This window comes from Seriola aureovittata, chromosome 5, assembly GCF_021018895.1.
Source record: "Seriola aureovittata isolate HTS-2021-v1 ecotype China chromosome 5, ASM2101889v1, whole genome shotgun sequence".
Lineage (NCBI taxonomy): Eukaryota > Metazoa > Chordata > Actinopteri > Carangiformes > Carangidae > Seriola > Seriola aureovittata.
Window position 1 is genome coordinate 15,743,490 of NC_079368.1, and position 19,362 is coordinate 15,762,851.

General features: G+C 41.6%; 1 protein-coding gene across 3 annotated transcripts; it reads left to right on the forward strand.

The window, feature by feature from the left end:
• Window positions 1-45: 45 nt before the first annotated feature.
• Window positions 46-14,819, forward strand: LOC130169803 (ubiquitin-associated protein 2-like). 3 transcript variants are annotated; one of them, XM_056376785.1, is made up of 30 exons: window positions 46-112; window positions 1,532-1,669; window positions 1,852-1,929; window positions 2,079-2,189; window positions 2,363-2,522; window positions 2,741-2,818; window positions 3,725-3,788; window positions 4,048-4,136; window positions 4,305-4,357; window positions 4,504-4,568; window positions 4,756-4,987; window positions 5,104-5,362; window positions 5,521-5,652; window positions 6,103-6,239; window positions 6,765-7,012; window positions 7,328-7,568; window positions 7,736-7,775; window positions 8,039-8,165; window positions 8,413-8,470; window positions 8,697-8,916; window positions 9,170-9,261; window positions 9,676-9,726; window positions 9,955-10,033; window positions 10,271-10,471; window positions 10,863-11,033; window positions 11,900-12,004; window positions 12,097-12,129; window positions 12,474-12,547; window positions 12,832-13,023; window positions 13,932-14,819. In XM_056376785.1, the coding sequence occupies exons 2-30, from the start codon at window positions 1,574-1,576 to the stop codon at window positions 14,025-14,027; spliced, it is 3,582 nt and encodes a 1,193-aa protein (XP_056232760.1). In that variant the 5' UTR covers window positions 46-112; window positions 1,532-1,573; the 3' UTR covers window positions 14,028-14,819. The 3 variants fall into 3 exon arrangements, with proteins under 3 accessions (XP_056232760.1, XP_056232761.1, XP_056232762.1); XM_056376786.1 differs by lacking the exon at window positions 12,097-12,129; XM_056376787.1 differs by lacking the exons at window positions 11,900-12,004; window positions 12,097-12,129.
• Window positions 14,820-19,362: the final 4,543 nt, after the last annotated feature.

Sequence of the window (19,362 nt, forward strand, 5' to 3'; positions counted from 1 at the left end):
TGACCAGTTCGTGGGTTTTGGTTGGCGGTGTCAGCCTTACAACGTTGAACAACGGCGCGGTGGGTCACGTGACAGCATCTGCTGCTGCTGGCTGAGCGAAGCGTGTTAGCAGGTAAAAGAAAGAACAAAAATGTGGAGCTAATATTGTTTAAAGCCGGTATGAACCACCAAGTCGTCTTATCGTATGATTTTTTAATAACTTTAAGGAAACCGATCGGTCGAATCAGAGACACCGTTCGTCCTGTTCGGTGGTTAGCTAACTAACTAACTTGCTAGCTTACCAGCGTTGTATCCGGACTGTAGCGCTGCATTGTATGCGAACGGGCCGTTCACATGCCGGGTCAGTTAGCATGCCGCTGATATCTGTCGTAGCATTGAGGGGCCACGCGTTTTTCGACATTTTTTGTACCCACACACTCACATTGTAGTCACAGTACTAAAATATTGGACGCCGACCGTTGGAAATGTTAACAGCGTGTTCTCATTTTCCTTTCGGTTAAGTTAGCATGCTGCTAATGGTAGCTAAATCTGCCACTCGGGTTAAATGACTAACGTTAGCTTTTCTTTTAGTTTACACAAAAAGGTACATCTCCACACGTCGCATTTGTTTATTTTCCGTTCTTGTATTCGTGGGGCTTTACCGACAGTGGTCACGGTGGCGACCAGGTTAACTATTTGTGCGGCTACATTGCAAATATCTGGTCAGTAGAATAACTGCTTTTTAACGGTAGGAATAGCACACAGAACAAAGACGAGCGATTAGCTAGGCTAAAGCTAACGTGAGCTAGTTGACCTAAAGCTAATGTGAACGTTAGCCAACACGGCTCGTGTTTCCGTTTGAGCTTCTTATAACGTTCACCAAAATAAGATTATTATTCAGTCACCGTTTACAGTATAATTCAGGAGACGGAAAAACACTGAAAACAGTAGCTACATGATGCAATCGATATTAAGTGTCTTGCTGCCGGCTAACATACCATTGCCAGACAATAGTAATGATCACAGCCAGTGGATTGCGTTTGTTTTGTTATCATGCTGATAAATTGTCAGTTGGTAGTATAATTTAATAACAACCAGTTATTGTGTGTAATATAACCAGCGCAGGTGTTTGCTTTCGATTTCCGTACACGTTATTTAGCATCGCATAAAAGCTCCTTTTGTGGTCACATATTACTTGAAATCAAATTTCAACTGGCTGACGCTATCCCGGTGTCGTTGATGGGTGAAAAAAAATTCAAATTCATACTACCTATAACAGATGCTGGTGGATATTCGCGGTGTTTTTGTGTGGGAGACTGAGGGAGGGTTGTAAATTGACACCCAGACAGTCCCCTCTTGGCTGGCTAAATTTAACCAGGAAGGTGGGGGGCAACAGATGGGGTTATAGTCTTACATGGTATAGTTGACAACAGTGAGCCACGGTCTGCTTATATTCAGTATACTGTACTGGCATTGGACTGTGATGCAATGTAACCATCTCACAGGTGGCTGTTATTTGATATTGCCTCTGTCCCCCTTCTCTTTCCTCCAGATTTTTCTATTTTGTACATACATTGTTTTGTATATACTGTATATGATGACTTCAGTGGTCAGCAATCAAGCCCGGGGAACTCGGGACAGAACGCTGCCCACAACCACACAAAATACACAGCCACAGAAACAGATACAGGTGGGTTTTCACCATTATAGAGTTATCATACCTATTGAAAGTAAAATGTATAATGAATGTAACATTTAATTTCACACTTTAAAAGGAGTTTAGATCGCAACATTCTACCTTCACCGTCTTTCACTGAAAATGAACCTAGCTACCATGTTGTATTGTTTCTTATGGAACTGTTTGTTTGCCAGGCCACAGCAGAACAGATTCGTTTAGCCCAAATGATCTACGACAAAAATGATGCTGACTTTGAAGACAAGGTCAAACAGGTAATGTGTTTGTGCAAACACACATTTAGACAAATTCATTTTCTGGATCACCATCTTATTGTCCTTGAAGGCTTGGACATTGGAACCATTATTGTGTCATGTGTTGATCTAACTTAATGCTGTATTTTTTCTGTTTTGCATGCTCACAGCTGATTGAAGTAACTGGGAAGACTCAAGATGAGTGCATGGTAGCCCTCCATGATTGCAATGAAGATGTAAACAGAGCCATCAATTTTCTGCTGGAGAGCAACTCTGACACAGTAAGAGTCTATATACAAATGCACAAACCATATTCATTTATACACAGTGTGCTTGCATACACATATGGCAAGTCCTAGGTTTTTGCAGGGACTAAAACACCATGAACCATGCCAAATTTAAACCCCAATATAGGTGTGTTTTACTGAGTCATTTTGTTGTCAATGTCTCTCAGAACTCCTGGGAGACTGTGGGGAAGAAGCGGAACCTTGGGAAAGAGGGAGGACCCTCAGAGATAAAGGAGAGCAGGGAGAAAAAAGGAGGAGAGAGGGAGGCCAGTCGTGGACGTGGGGGCTCGAACAGGAGGGGCAGAGGCATCAGCCGAGGGCGTGAAGGTAAGAAAGGGACAAAAGATGTTAGTTTTGTCTAAGGGATGAAGATTCTCGATTCTGTGGATGTATGTTTCTTGCGAGTCTGTTCTGTGTTTGCTGTATCCTTGACATTGATAGTTTAATTTGAAAAAGCTCAGGTCTTTTTGCCAGGTCAGTATTAATAGTATGTACGTTTTTAATGTCTTAATTCCCATGTCTCTATGATTCTTGTTGGATTCTAGGTCGGTTAGAGGAGAATGGATTTGAGGTGGCTCCTGGAGAGAGAGGGGGCGACCGTGGACGCAGGGGACGGGGCAGAGGTGAGCAATACAGAAAATGACATCTTTAAGTTCTATGAGATACATTGCCATCTTGTTAGCAATAACTCCAAAAAGTGGTAGCTTTAACAGTAACAGAAAATTTCCAAAAAGCACTTGTAATCTAAAGAGATTTCAAAGATTGCAAGATAGAAAACTAAGTGGGCATTTTGAAAATAAACACAAAGTTTGTCTGCTTGACCAACCAAACAGGCAAGATTTGAGTATATATATATATTTAGCCTAACGGACGTCTTACATTTTTGGATATCTACTTAAGGTCACCTTACAGTCCACCATCTACACAAACATGTCCATATATTTAGGCAAATTCTAATATTGTTTTTTTTTGTTATTTATGATCTTCAGATTGGGAATTGGCTCAGACGTTATTATGCATGTTTTGGTGATGTAGCTGGAAACATATCTATTTGTGTCTGCAGGCATTTAGAGTATTGCCGCAGTGAACATGTGCGGAATGTGCTTAGTCCCTGCAGCTGCTTGAGTGTGTGTGTGTGTGTTTGGGGGGGGGTGTTGTTGATAGATTACAAGATTGGAGAAGGTAGGAAGAAGGTTTTGTTAACAGTTATGACTGTGCACTAATTACTTGTTTACTCATTGAGTACAGTTCTAAAGCAATTCCACATCATAGGAAAAAAATCAGGTGTAAAGACACAATAGAAAAGAAACTTGGACACATGTATGCAGGTATAGTTTTAAACAAAAACGATTAGATTATTTTCTAATGAATGACGAGGGTCAATATCTGAAATGTTGCTTTCTCAGTAAACGTATTGCTGATGGTGTGTGGGAGTTTGATACCTTAGTTTAAAAAATGTTTAATGAGGAGTTGAGGCTGAAAAGACCAGTCAGCCAGAGGTCATCTGGTTGTTTTGTTTGTGTCCTCAGGGGCAGGGGCTCGCGGTAGAGGAAGAGCAGCTGCTGGCAACCGGTTCTCCTCCCAGGGAATGGGGTAAGAATGTGTGTTTAGTGTAAGTCTGAATTAGAATGAGGAGGTGGTGATGGTGATTACAAGCACATATCTTAAAAACAAATGTGTGGAAAAGAACTATGTTTCTGAATCTCTTCCTTTAAAAAAAAAAATTAACACTTTTTCCTGTTTCATGTTTAATTAGTTACTTAGTCCTCTTTAGTTTCCTTTGATTGCTCATCTTCCCTCCACGTCTCCACCTTTCCTGGTTTCTCTTCTTTCCACTGTCTACATCTTTCAGCACCTTCAATCCAGCTGACTACACGGCAAACTCTGGAGCTCGCCAGGAGACATGGGAAGGGGACGGCAATGAGCCTGCTGAGGGAACTGGTAAGAAAATTCCATTCCAATTTTAGGTTACTACTACTACTTACTCCCAAATATAAGCAGAATTCAAGCAGAAATAAACAAATGAATCTACACAATGGATTCAAGGGGTTGTAGCTGAGAGCATATCATTAGTGTGTTTGTGAACTGTTTTGTTTTTTGTTTTTTTAGGAACATGGGGAGGCAATCTGGAAGACTGGAATTCAGAGGACTGGAATGAGGATGTATGACAGTACTTTTTTATGATCTGAAAGGGATTTGCACAAAGTTTTTTACTTGCATTGCTCTAAATCTGGCCTGCCTGATTTCTAGTGTTAATTAAGTAATCTAACGGATGGCTGTATTTGTACTTCCTGTCCTGTTCTTACAGTTGTCTGAGACCAAAGTATTCACTGCCTCTTCTGCTCCAGCAAACCACGTCACACCTGGACACAAGTAAGCCCTCCTGCCTGAAGTACAGTCAATTCAGAACACTACAGAAAACAGGGTTTATTTTGTAGAGTGACATTTTATTTAATGTGTGGTTATCTCCTCTTTGTTGATCCTCCTCCTCAAACCTCTCATTTCTCCCACTCTTTACTCTCCCACTCCTCCTGTTCTCTTGTCTGCTGCTTCTCCTCAGTGTGGACCTGGCTAGCCTACTGCCTAAGGCTGGAGTGGCTGTAGGAGGTTCCATGGACTCTGACTTGGGGGTGATAGTTGATGGCCCCTCAGCAGAGGATTTGGGCCAAAGCCTGGTGTTTACCAATTCCCACCACAATGGACGCACTGCAACACACAGCTACGCACACGCCACAGCCAACAGCTATGCCCATGCCGCCTCTGCTAGTACCACCTACGCGCATGCTGCACTGGTACAGACAGCGATGCATACACACACAAATATTTTGCAAGCAACAACAAACACTTACATATGTCATGCTCATACACACTGTTCACACAGTTTGTGTTTTTCTTCTCATCCTCTTAGTCTTCAGTCCTGGGTTCTGGTTTTGGCTCTCTGAATGCACCTAAGCCGACACCTGCCTCTGACATCAGGACATCAGAACAGCTCAACGGGCCTCGGCTTGGTCAAAGAGCCAGTCAGACGTTATCCACTGCCACCAGCAGCAGTAGTGTTTCCAAAGATGCAGGGCCGCCTCCAATGCAAAGTCCTGCTCCTGCCTCCTCTCCTTCTGTAGACATCAAGGCTCAGCGAGTGGAGAATGGCCCTATTACTGCCCAACATTGTAAGTTCATCTCAAAGTAAATAAGAAATCCTACACACAAATGTAAGACATGACAATTAAATTTTAAGTAACCGTGGTCGACAACAGTAACGCAAGAGGTACCATGTTGAACAATACTTACTTTTTTTTTTACTTACATTTATCTCCATTCTCTTCAGTGGAGATGAAGCTTCAGCCAGAGCCATCAGCAGTGCTCAGCCAGTTGGCTCAGAGGCAACAACAGTCTACCATCCTTTCCACCACAGAGTCTCTGGGCCTGTCACATGCACCACAGGTCCCAACACCACCAGGTAGGACTGCAGAACAGGATCATATTATGCCATTACAGCTGTGAAAGTCTGCACAGCATATCATATAACATAACTGCTGCAATTTAGCTAATTCTTCTCATAATATTGAAAATTACTGGATTAGTTGGATAAGAATATCAGCACCAGACAATGGTGGTACATGACCCACTGAGCTGTTAAAGAACCAGAACAACAGATATGAGAACAAATAGATAGTAATATCTCACTGCTTTGTTTGTGAACTGTAACCACAAATGGAAGTTATTTTCAATTTTCAGCACACAACATAGTTATAGAAGGTATTGCTTTCTTTGATAAAGAAATGAGTAGTGAGACCACTCCAACAGTATCTGTGATGCAACATCATGGCAGTATCGTGATCTTCATTATGTCTCGCGCTGACAAATAGCTCTGTGTTTTGAATGGACCTGCCACCCTAATCTCCTTTAGGTCATGAGTCCTCCGTCCCTCCTGTAAGAGATGGAGCTTCTCCAGGGGTGAAGCTGCCAGGCATGGAGCCTCCAATCACAGAACCACCTCAGCGGCAGCTAAAGACACAGAGACGCAGAGTACCGCCTCCCTCAAAGGTAAGGTCTTATGTCTGAACCCTTTCAGAAAAAAAAAATATCATAACCTTCCTGGAAATCAAAAGAGCAAAATGACACACAAGACAATAATGAATAATAAGTTCTCTGCTGTTAGATGTTTGACAAGACAAGCCAGTACTGGTAATGTGGTAGGACACAGACTGAAAAAGTAGTTTCCGCAAGATGCAAACTCCACTCCAATGACTTCACCTCTCATAACCAGGGATAATATATTGTCAACAAAGACAGAGGGTGCAAATACACCTTTTTCATTTTTTCATCCCGTACATGTTTGCTACCAGAACCTGCTTGTCAGTTAAGTCGTGGCAGTTTATACAATGCCACAAGTAGAAATTGACAGGACTGTTTTGACCCAACGTGGCTATTAGCCATTATTATCTATGTTCTTTTTTGACTTACCTGCACACATTTTAAGAGCTTGTTTTCCATAATTTAAGCATTTTACACAAACAAATTCAAAATGATCAAATTGAATAAATATATTTGCCTCTTTGTCTACTTCAGATCCCGTCGTCAGCAGTGGAGATGCCGGGCTCAGCAGATATATCTGGCCTGAATGTTCAGTTTGGAGCTCTTGACTTTGGGTCTGAGGCTGGTAGTTCAACAGTAGACATGGCACAGATGGAGCTGACCAGGGAACAAGCCCCTGCTCAGGCTCCAGCTCCAGTAGCTCCAGCACCCATGTCTGCCCCTACTGCTGTTCCCACACAGCAGCCACAGAGCAGCCTGTTCTCTAAGCCAGGATCTGTGAGGTGTGTGTGAAAGTTGTTTTTAAGTTGATGTTTGAGTCACAGGTTTGACAGTTTATGTGAGGAATCTGTCATTTATAATTTTGTGCATCTGTTGTTGTTTTTTTCTTCAGCATGAGATCTTGGCAGCCATTTAAGATGGGGCCATTGTAAAAAGCAGAGCAAAGACTGCTGACATAGGGACAAAATTTGTCAATTAGCTTAAAGGGTTTAAAGAGTGTAGTCATTTTAGCTCAGTTACTGTTAGAAACGGCATGTGTCATATATGTGTATTTATGTGTCTTTCCCCATCTACCTTTCTCATGTTCTTCTGAATAGTGACCACATGAGCAGCTTACCCTCAGCTGTGTCAGATCCCAGCTTCCCCTCACCATCTTTGGGCTTACCCAGTGCCACGCCCTCTCCCTCCATGGGTCTTCCCAGTGCAGCCGCTCCACCCTCTTCTGCAGCCCCTACCCCAGCCAACCGTGTGGAGAACAGTGGCCCAAGGTCTCTGCCACCGCATCTTGGCTTCTCTCAGAGCAAAGATGTCACATCCGCTGCTGGTGGACCTCTCACAGTGAGGATAAATCTTTTCTCTCTGTTTGTATAAGGGTCCTAAATAACAAAAGAAAGATGTAGACAACTGCTTTCTTCAGTTATTTCTTAAAGATTTTGTGTCACCAAAATACCTCACAAAAAGCTGAATGACAAAACTAAGACTTTGAACATTTCTTCTTCTCATAGAATGGCTACAGTGGGATGAAGACACAGAGCACACAGGACAGTAAGTACTCAGTATTATCAGTTGTAGAGAACTGCACTGGAGTGGCCAATTAAATCTAATATAGTGAATATTGATTGTTGAATGCATCTTGTAGGAAGTGGAAAGAGTGCTCTCAGTGAAAGTTGGTTTGATGAAGACCAGGACCTACTCTGTGTGTTTGTTTACATTTATTAAGTTTCATCTTTGTATTCCTCCCACCACAGTTTGTGACATCAAATTGAATATTTACACCGACATTAATCTCATTTTTCTTTTTAAACCAGCATCGTCATCATCTAGGACAGTGAAGACGGAGTCTCCTGTTATGACGAGTGACAGTGGCCCAGGTCACCACATCCCTTCCCCTGCAGTCACACCTTCCCACTCAACACCCATTCCCTCACTCAGCAGGTAAGGGATGGTTCAGATACACTGTGATATTTTATATTGCACACTGATTTCTTTTCACAAGCCTTCTTTTTGTCTGGAGATAATGATGGTTACAAGCACATATCTTAATATTGTAATGTGGAAATATCTTTCACTGAATCTCCCACCCTCATGTCCACGGTTCCAGGGTGATGTGCTTTTGAGGCTTCATCAGATTTAAGCAGGGTGAAAGAATCACTCAATCACTCATTATTTCCTCTGTTTCTAGTCATGTGAACAGTACTCACTCGTCTGGATCGGCCCTCGCCACGAGTTCCTCCCTGACGGTAAGTGCGTGTGCACACACAAGTTCTTGTAACATCCTTCTGTTGTTTTAATAAGACATTGGACAGTTGTTTTTCAACTGGGTCATTTGAATGCTGGATTTTCTTTTCCACAAAGCTCTGAGGCTTTGAAGAATTTTTTTTCTTATAAAGACATCCATACTTTGATCTACAAAAAAACAGTTGCTAGTTCTCCTATAACTCACCCTCTCTTGTCCTGTGTGATCAGATAAGTAATGAGGACAGCAGCAGTGGCAACCTGCATGCCTTTTCATCATCATCGTCCAGCCAAGTTGTTAATCCCAGTCCTTCAGCCCCCCTGGCTGTCAGCAGCTCAACCACCAATGGTCTTCACCCATCTGGAGCACCAGGACTAACTCCTAACGGCACAAACACCTCACTCTCAATTTCAGGCAGCCGCACAGCACCCCTGCTCACCACCACCTCTGGTAGGTTCATAGTACAAACATATATAACATCACTGTGACACAGGTACAAATGTACAAAAGGTTCTTTTAAATTGAACTGCATATCGTCTTCAAATACAATTCTTCTTTTTGTGCATTCACAGTAAATATGTACAGGCTATTTTGACACCCAACTAAGTCTGCACTAATCTATCCAAATATACATTACAGTATAACACATCACCAATCAAAGAGTTATTCTCACTCACTTAAGTCAGGTTCTTCTCCTTCCCAGGTAAAGCTCCTCCCAACTTGGCCCAAGGAGTGCCGCCTCTCCTGGCAAACCAGTACATCATGGGCCCTGGTGGCTTGCTCCCTGCTTACCCGGTAACTATACACTTTCCTAATTATTTATTTGCTTATCTGTGTACTAGCTAGTCCCTGTGTTTTTGTTTTTTTTGAGAGAGACACACAGAGAGAAGGGTTGTATCACTAAAAATGGATGGTTGTTGGTCTCCACCTCAAGTGACTAACCTGCACAGAGTTGTTTAGTAACCTCCATCAACCCTCCATTTTCCAGTCCTAAATCCTTACTCTATAGAGCTTTTCAGTGTTGATGATGACTGTGTTTTAGTAGGTTCTGATCAAACATGATATCTAAGAAACGCACTGAGACACTGATTAAATCTGAGTAGGACTTAACATTGGTAGAGAATAAAACTAAAATTGAAGCTTAATAGTGACTCCAACATCATACTAAATAATCATCTGTTATTCCCTTGATTATTTTTATCTCAACAGCAGATCTATGGATATGAGGACTTGCAAATGCTGCAGTCTCGCCTTCCTATGGTGAGTCTGTTATGTTCTGTCATGTACCCTGCTGGATATTACTTTTGGTTCTAGTATATTTTTATTGGCAATTGGTTCTCATGTTTTCCTGTAGATTATATTTCTGCTACCTTTTAGTAAAGTAATGACTCACAATTTTTATCCACTCGTCAATTGCATGGCAGTATCAACAAACGTAGAGCACTGTTCTTGTCATTTTAATTATTAGTTGTTTTGTTTTTTACCCAGGACTATTATGGTGTAACATTCCCTGGTACTACAGCTGCTATGCCTGGAAGAGATGGCCTGGCCAATAATCCATATTCTGGTAAATTAAATTATATTCAACTGGAGTTTCTGACATTATGTCTACTGATCTTACATTGTGTTTCAAGATAGACTGTCAACTGACTCTGATCTTTTTACAACAAAATAAGTGTCTGTTCACACCACTTTTCATGTATAGCGGTCTCCTTAATTCAGTGGCTTCTTTATCAACTCATTTTAGCTAACTGGCAATGTATTTTTTCAACTTCAATCTTTTTTACCATTGTTGTCTGTCCAGGTGAGGCAACAAAGTTTGGTAGGAATGACTCTTCGTCTCCAGCTCCACCAACCAGCCTGTCTACAGCTGGAGTCCAGTCGCAGCCCCAGCAGGCACCACAGGCAGGGACACAGGGCCAGGGCACAGGACAGAGCCAGGGTCAGCAGACACAGAACCAGGCCTTCCTAAACCCCCCTCTGCCCCCTGGCTACGGTTACACTGGTAAGGAAAAACTAAATTATGTTAATGATGAGGATGTTGTCTAAATTCATTTCTCATTAACTCATCAATGCACTTGACACGTCATGCAAATTCCAGCTTTATTGATCACCTTTGCCTGTTATTTTTTATGTTACTAAAATGTTGATAAGGAGGTGAAATTTGTCAGAGCACTTGAAGCTAAAAAGAGAATAGAGTTTCTGTCAATAAAGCCCACGTTTTATTTGGAAAACTATTATTTTAAATTAAACAAATGAGAAAATGGATATTATTGCAACACTACCCGTTAAAAAAAAAAAGGTCTTCTCAGCATCATTGCTTAGAAAACATTTTTAAACATTTGCATAGCAATTTGTGTTCTTTGCAGTTGACTGTATAACTGACCAACTTCCAGGTCTGCCATACTATGCTGGTGTGCCTGGGGTTCCTTCAGCCTTCCAGTATGGCCCCACCGTCTTTGTGCCTCCTGCTTCGGCTAAACAACCTACAATGGGCCTGGCCAACCCCTCAAATCAGTATCACCAACAGCATCAGCCCAGTTACGGACAGCATGCATATGGCACAGGTAAGACGAGTATTAAACAAGAGGGCTGTCACTGTCACTGCTTTGATTGAATTTTTGTTTTTAGATGACTAACACCACATTTTTTTCCAGAGTCAAGTGATTGTAAAGAATTTTCATGTGAAGGTTAAATCTAGCAGTTTTAGTTCAACTTTTGAATTGATTTAAATGCCTTGAGCCTGTGTCTATTTGAACTGAGACAACACAGGTTTATTTTAGTTTCTGCCAAACAAACTATCACAGTACCACAATCTGTCACAACTTGGCATGAAAAGTAGTTGAAAAGGTAACTTGATCAACTTTGACAGACTAGATATAGTGGGTTATCTAGCCAGTTAATTCTGTCAAATGTGTTTTGCTGGTAGTCAAGTTATTGTCTTGTCTTACAACACTATTACTTTCAAACAGTTTTTGGTGTCTCATGTACAACTACAGTTTGGTACAGTTGCATTTTACAAGTACAGGTATTGGGAGACAGACGGGGTGTGCGTACAGAACCCTTGGTAGAAATTAGTTTTGATGAGTTTAGAGGGAGGCAAAAGAGAAACAACTTCGAACCCTTAATACATATACACGAAATGCTGCATGTGCGTGTGGAGTTGGGCCTGTGTTTTTTTGCTTGTGCTGCATGCATAGCTCGAACCCCCTGCTGAAGTTGGACATGGCTCAACATAGACACAGCTGCCATTTTAGTCAGGTTTACCTTACTGCCTCTCTCTCCCATGCCCTCCTCTCTTCCCATCCTCTTTCCACTTCCTTTTCTTTTCTTCACCTCATCTGTTCCTCATCTTTCTCTTCCTACCCCCTCCCTCTCCACTGCTCGCTCTGCCTCCTTTCTTCTTCTGTACTCCCTCCTCCACCTCCTTCAGCCTTTGATGACCTGTCTCAAGCCCACGCTGGGGAGTACAGTAAGGGAGGGTACGGAGGCTCTGCCCAGTCACAGGCCAAGTCAGCGGGCAGCGGCCCAGGGAAAGGTACATACACAACACATGTGCGCACAATCTAACACACAGAAAGTCAGTGGGCGTTTTCCTTTGGGGAAAAACGGATGTACTCACAATTGCAGATGATTCTACAGTCAAGAGTGTTCTGGAGAAAGGTGTGTATATGCACGTGTGTGACTGCACTTTGATGTGCACATAAATGGATACATGCCAAAAAGTGAAAATAAGTGAGAAACATGCCTTTGCGCCTCCTCACTAAATATGCTTCTTCCTATTGGCCGGCCCCCCCTCCTACTAACAGCGGAAATGATCACCCAGTGCTTAATATTCACTCATCAGCAGTGAAGTGACACAATTGTTCTTCTTCCCCATTAACCCCTTGATTTTCCCCTCTTCTTTATCATTTTCTTTTCTCCCTTTATTGCTTTCCTCCCTTCCTTTAAAATTCCAATCTTTTTCTTTATCTCCTCCCTTCTCCCTCTCTCCATTCCCCTCTCAGCACCAGGACTGTCAGGATCAGGTACCAGTGGAGGAGTACCTGACATGGGAGGTTCAATCTACAGCAAAACACAGGTGAGAGACTTGCCATGTTCTGTCATGTCTGTGTTTCAGTCAAGGCTTCATGTTTCTGCTTGCAAGACGATAGATTTAAAATCACACTTGAGTGGCCTTTCCTGCAATTAATTTTCTTAATTAAAATGGTGTACACATCAACAGCACATCCTCTTGAGTAACCCAACATGTTTGCATAGGCAAGAGATTTTGAAATGTGCATGATTTGCATGTGATTTATTTATAAACCTACTGTATATGCATGTACTAGATTTAATCTATTGTCTTCTCTTGGTTCTCCACAGTCATTTGACAAGCAGGGCTTCCACACAGGGACACCGCCTCCCTTCAGCCTACCTTCAGCACTCGGGGGAACGGGGCCCCTGAACCCTGGGGGTGCCCCTGGCTATGCCCCTGCTCCCTTCCTGCACATCCTGCCACCGCACCAACAACCCCACTCCCAGCTGCTGCACCATCACCTCACACAGGACGGACAGGTAAACTGAAGTCTCTATTCACACATCACATCCTACCCTTGGTCTCACAAAATGGGTTTGCGCCATTCAACGTGTTTTGTAAATTTGGTTCGTTATTTGTGATGTTGCCCATTTTATTACACACGCATCCCAGGTGTTATGGTTAGCTGAATTTGATGACCGAGCAAATCACGCTATTATTGTGCACCAGTCTGCATGCCTGAAGAATTAAGTAACTATATATAACGATATATATCTTTTTGACCAAATTGTCCCAGAGACATTTGGCCCCAAGAACTAACAACAACTCGGAAACTAAAAGTCTGTGTGGTGCATTTGTTCTTGCATTTCAACCCCTTCTTAAGAAATCTGATGATTTTGCAGTAGACCTATAATAGATTAAAAACTGTGTTGTTAGAGTTATTTGTACACAAAATGTCAGGTGATCTTTTTGATTTACTTTTTTTTTTGTTTTAATATACAACCTTATTTGGTAATTGCAACAAATGGGAAAATCATGTAGAAATTAAGTTTTGTTTCTTTGCTTCTATGCTGTGTTCCAATTTTGGCCAGTGTGTAAGTTGAAATTTTGGCCCTATTTGATCATTTTCTGTGCTGACAAACACTCCTTGCAGTCATTGCTTGCATACGAATGAAGGTTGTATTATTCCTTGGCCATCAAAGTACTAACTTGAGAGATAATTGTCAGGAGCAGGAACCACACCCCAGGGACCAAAACTGGCTCTGTAGGTTCCTGCGGTCGATGTGGTAGTGAAGATTAGTCACCCATAAGGTTCCTGGAAACGTTCCGTAGTTGGAAATGGCAATTAAACGTCATAGAAATTCGAAATTAAATAAAGTTGTTTTAAGATCGAGTACTTACTTGATCTTAAACATGATTAACAAAATTGACTTCTTGTTCTCCGCAGGGTGGTCCTGGACAGCGCAGTCAGTCCAGCAGCATGCAGCAGAAAACCCAAGGCAGCAAGTCCAGCTACGGCAGCTCTCCCTACTGGGCCAACTGAGGAATGCTTCCCACTCCCTCCTCCCCCAAAAGGCTGTGTGTGTATGTGTGCGCGTGTGTGTGCGGGTGCGTGTGTGTGTGAGTGTGTAAAGCTAAAACAAAAAAAGCAAAACCGAAAGACACACTACCCTCACAATGAGCAACCTTGGGCCTCTTTGCCCTGCTCCCCCCACCTCCACAAGTCCTCATAAGTCTTTTGGGTTCTCTCTTCCCCCCCTTTTCAAAATTGGTTGTACATGTAAGATATTTATGTATGTATTTATATATATATACTGTATATGTAATAGTAGAACATGAAATGTGGTTGCTGCATTTTATTTTTGAAGGACTTTTTGTTTACTTTTTTCAAAACTGCAGGAAAAGATGTTACATTAAGACAGAATGAGTTGATGGTGAGAGAGCGAGTGAAGAAGATAATTGATCAAAAACTTCCTGGAAGAAACCAGAAAAAGGAAAAGGAGAGAGCTATAGCACTGATTGCATATGAGGACATTTCAGATGGGGGTGGGGTTTATAATAACTAACTGCATCTGTCTCCTCTTTTTTTCTTTTTTTTTTTTCTTTTTCTCTTTTTTTTTTATACATCCTGAATGACCGGCTCATCCCCCAAACTTCATTTTGTAGCTTTCTGTCTTTCCCCTCCTGCCTCTCACTCTCTGTTCTTCTGGAGGGCTGCCTACTCTCCTTGTGTCAACACCTCCCCTTTAAAGACGGACCTGTCCATCTAAATTTTATATTTTAATTTAATTTTAACCCTCATTTCCCGTGAAATAAAAATTCTGAGCAGTTGGAATTCTTGAGTTGTCTGAGTCTTTTTGTATTTGTGTGTGCACATATTTTTCTTGGCCTTCATGGAAGTTCAAACTTAAGCTTTCTGATTTAATTGTGGAGTGTCAGAAATGGCAATTAATCTTACAGACACAGCAAAGTCTGTCCATTATATGAAAGGTGACTGCTATTTTCACATTCACTCATCCTTTGAGACTAGTTTGAAACAAACAACCCTGGTAACATGAAATATGTAAACAATATTTTATCCTGCTTTGTGTGTGTATGGTTACATTGGAAACTATGTTCTTGCAAACTGATATGGGAAGCATATACAATACACCCTAGTTGTACATTTTTCAGATAGAGGCATGACAGGTGATACACTTCAATTCTTCATAGTAATCTCAGCCAAACATATTTTGGTATACATTACAATATAATTACTAAACAGGATAGTAATCACTAGCAGAAACTTAAGGTTAACAGGCTGCAGTGGACAGGCGCTTCCTTGCATTTGCTCTCATTGATTGTGATAATGACCATCAAATAACTGAGGTTCCAAGTGGTTGTATATTGAGAGAGTTGCATTGATTGCCCCTTTCCTATTGGTTCATGTCTGAAAGTAGATGTGCTGACTGTGTTCGATTGTAGTAGCCACAGTTTTGTTCCGACGCTATTCTAATCGTGGGGTTGTCATGACCTTTTGACTGTGGACACAATCAATGCAAGCAAATAGGATGGTAATTCGGCTATTTAATTTGTATCTTCACACCTCAACTGAATGAGTTCTTCCCTGAGAATCCATGGGAAAAGTTATTTCAAATACTTGTGTGAGGTACAATGAAGTTGCAAGAAATTGAGCAAACATCTTATTTTCTAAAAAAGATTAGTTCCCTGTACTTGAAATTAACATTTCTTTTGTAATCTGGATGCTATAACTGTGTTCCCTGTAAAAGTCATTTAAGCCAGTTGGCCATATGGTGGCCCAGCTTGAGTGAGACACAGGTGGCTCTCTGATTACACTGAGTCCATCATAGGATACATTCCTTTCCCAAAAAATATATATTCTATAATGCTATTAATAAAAACCTAAAACAAAAATTTTTATTTAATAAATAATATTGCACAATGACAGCACAGCACAAGTTTTCAGTTTAAATACAGAAGGAGAAAAACAGTTAAATGGTTTTAATGAGATGCATTTGTACAGGAATTAATTCCTACAGTGACCATCCCATTCATTAAGATGGGACAAATATGCATTCATGCAGAACAAGGGTGAATAGAAGTGGAAAGACAATGGTATGTTTTTGAAGTTAAACCATGATGTCACCCCATTTTTTGGATTGTCGCAGCTCCATTTGCCATTTTGAAAGAAGTAATGCAAGTGAGTGTGTGTGTGTGTGTGTGTGTTGGAGTGGGGGGTGGGGGGGGGGGGGGGGTTAAAGTAATGTCTGGGGGCATCACTTCCTTTGAATTTGGTTATTGAATAGTTGGTCTTTGGTTATTGTGATAGAATATATAGTTCATCCCTATTCAGAGTTGTGAGTACATCATGTACATTCCCAATTATACAAAGATATTACGCATGTTCATGGTGTAATATCTGATTTATCTGCAGGATGTTTGAAGGTACATAAAGGGAGAAAGATGGTTCTGTTAATTTTGTGCAATAAAATCTCCTATAATATAAAGTGTTGAAAACAACAATGAATTGTTTGTAGTTGGACAATGTTTTTGTTCATTTGCTTCAAAATGCAGAAGTTTCTCTGATCATTGTACAGTATAATAATGTAGCTTGTTTGAACACAGGTAATGTGTTCAGGAACAGATTACCAGTAGTTCTTCTCCACCTGAAAAGGTGTAAATGAACATGTATGTGAAAATAGTAAAAACTATGTCCTCTATGCAATCTCATCAGTCACCGCCAGATGGCAATATATAACCATATATATGTCTTATGAAGTAATTTACTGGGTTTATACCACACTTTTTTTTTTAATATGGGCCAGACCAGGTGGGCCAGACCAGGTGGGTCATTGATCACCGGAACAAAGAAATAAATCCTTTTATCCAGACAACATCCCTCCATAATTATACTTCATAATATTGACCTGGGCACCGATGAAATACATGGCTGTGAATCATGTTTGGGACAGAAGACTGAAGAAATGTAGTGAATGAATAAATTAAAAGAAGACATGCAAACATGTGTTCACCTCTGTGTGAGAATGTCTGAACCTGAGATAATCAAACCCGACACACTCTTCTCACATTATTTGAGTTGTTTTGAACTATTTATTTGAGAGCACAGTGCCATACTGAATGAGTACCATGGACATTAGAATTCACATTTCTCACAGTTTAATGTGACTATTGCACTCTATCCCCCTTCTTACATCTCTTTCCATTAAATGTAGAGAGTGTGTGAGACCCTAGACTAGTCTATATAACCTTGGTATGTGACTGACAAAAGAGAGGGGGGGGGGGGGGGGAAAGAGAAGAGAAGGGTGGTGATGGGAGGATGGGATGCAGAGGAGAGAGGATGGAAAGTTGGTGAGTGGCAGGTGCTATTGTGGCCTAAGTGCAGGAGCCTACAGCAACAAGGTCGAAGGTCAAAGTGAAGTTGAAAGGTCAACCTAAACTCCCAGGAAAAGCCCACCCAGAGAGAGGTATGGATAAGGGGGGGTCAGAGAGAGGGATGGGCCCAAGGAAATAACTGAGGGAACTGAAAGGTACATGGAGGAAAGACAGGGGAGTAAAGACAAAAGGCCAAGAGGCAGTGTAGGTCAAATGAATTTAAAAAAAACATTCAGGTGAACCAAAGGCAGGCTTTAAAGAAAATAATGGATTCATATAAAAAAGAAGATGCACGAACTACGGAACACATCTGGAAAGGAAAACAAAGTAAATGATAGAACAAGAAGGGAAGGAAATGCTCAATAAACATGGAGACATGAGAGGGGTGAGGAGACGCAGCCGCAGATGGGTAATTGCAAGATACATTTAAATGCAAGAGGGGCACACATGTTTGATAACACCCCATGTCTTGATGGGACAAGGAAATCATGTGGGAGGTTCCCCTCTAGAAGTGTTGGGCTTGATCCTGAATGAACAAATTAGCTGTGTCCTTGGTGAATAAAGCTAGTTGGCTGCAGTTTCTTACTGGGGCCTTCCATTGTTTTCTATCACAGGGATTGTGTGCAGTTTTTCCCAAGTTGTGTTTGGCCTAAACACACGATGCACCCTGTTATTTCATTGAAGAGGCACAGGAATGCACACAGGAATGCCCCTCGGAGTGTTTGTTGACACTCGTGACTGCTCCGCTCTCAGATGTTGACAAAGACGTTTTGTTGGGGTTCACTCGGTTCACTCCCTGGAGAAACTCGGGAGGCTGTGAAGCTGTCACGCAAGATATCGCGACAGTTTAGACCTGAATGGAAATTGGGGGCTGTGATGCTCAAGGCGGCCTCGTGACCTGGATACTTGATTTGGATACCCAAATCAATTTCTGCTGTGTTTCGTCTCCTCTCCTTTTTTCGTTAAATTACAAGCCCTTCCATCCAGCTGAATAGAGAACGATCACCGGGTGTTTTTTTTTCTTTTCTCCCTTTCATCTCCATCTGGGGGACCATGAGATGTTCTTGTCCCCCTGCTTGTTGTGAGATGTGACAGCGGGGTCCATTCAGTGAGAAGTTGGCTGCAATTAGTGCAATTATGCTGATTTTCACTTGTGTCCCATGTAGAACAGAGTTTTCGCTGTGCACAGAGACACCCCCGGGAAACTGCTGCAAAACAAAAACCCATCAATCAACAAAGGCCTTGAATGAAAGGCTCAACTGCAGATAATACCAGGCACATTCCATAATGACAGCGTTTAGTCAGCTGTGACCTGTGTTGCGATGGGGGGCATGACATCTAGAGCTTCACTGATTAAGGGGAAATATGCAGTAATGCCAGTATGAAGGGCAGAAGGCCTAATTGGCAGTGGTGGGTGCTTAACCCAGTCATACAGTGAGGTTATCTGTGAGGTTGGTGACAGTATAGCAGTGTTAAACACACCTGAGTTCAGCTCATATCCACGGATTTAGCAGAAGGCAAACCCACACAACCAAACTTTTGCACAAGATATATTTAAAGCAATCCACTTTATTAACCATAAATCGTGGCAGCTGCAATGACAAAATAATAATCAAATTGATAAAGTTCAGAGAGATTTGTGTGTTTCATGCGAAAAAAAAGTATAATAGTTTTTTTTTATGTCTGTGGCTGTTTCTCACTGGATGATGACTTAAGTAGAGGTCATAGTTTACCCAACTTTACATTGGTATGTCTATGTCAATATTGCCCAGGAGACTGACAAGGCTTGCATTCAACAGCAGATTTCAAGGTGTAGGAAGGGGGAGCAGTATCCAAAATGTAATGCATCCACTTGTCAACTGGTGAACCTTTTAAAGGGAAATTTAGGGGAAACCACTGCCATTCCTGTGCAGCAGTTTGTAACATCTTCTAAAATGTGACACACTGGGCAAACATACACATCTCAGTCTGTCACTGAAAATTTG

Excerpts from the sequence above, each read along its gene's own strand:
- LOC130169803 (XM_056376785.1), top strand. The coding sequence starts at position 1,574 with ATGATGACTTCAGTGGTCAGCAATCAAGCCCGGGGAACTCGGGACAGA. Across the intron at positions 8,917-9,169 it reads CCTGCTCACCACCACCTCTG|GTAAAGCTCCTCCCAACTTG; the intron begins GTAGGTTCATAG and ends TCTCCTTCCCAG. Across the intron at positions 10,034-10,270 it reads GGCCAATAATCCATATTCTG|GTGAGGCAACAAAGTTTGGT; the intron begins GTAAATTAAATT and ends TTGTCTGTCCAG.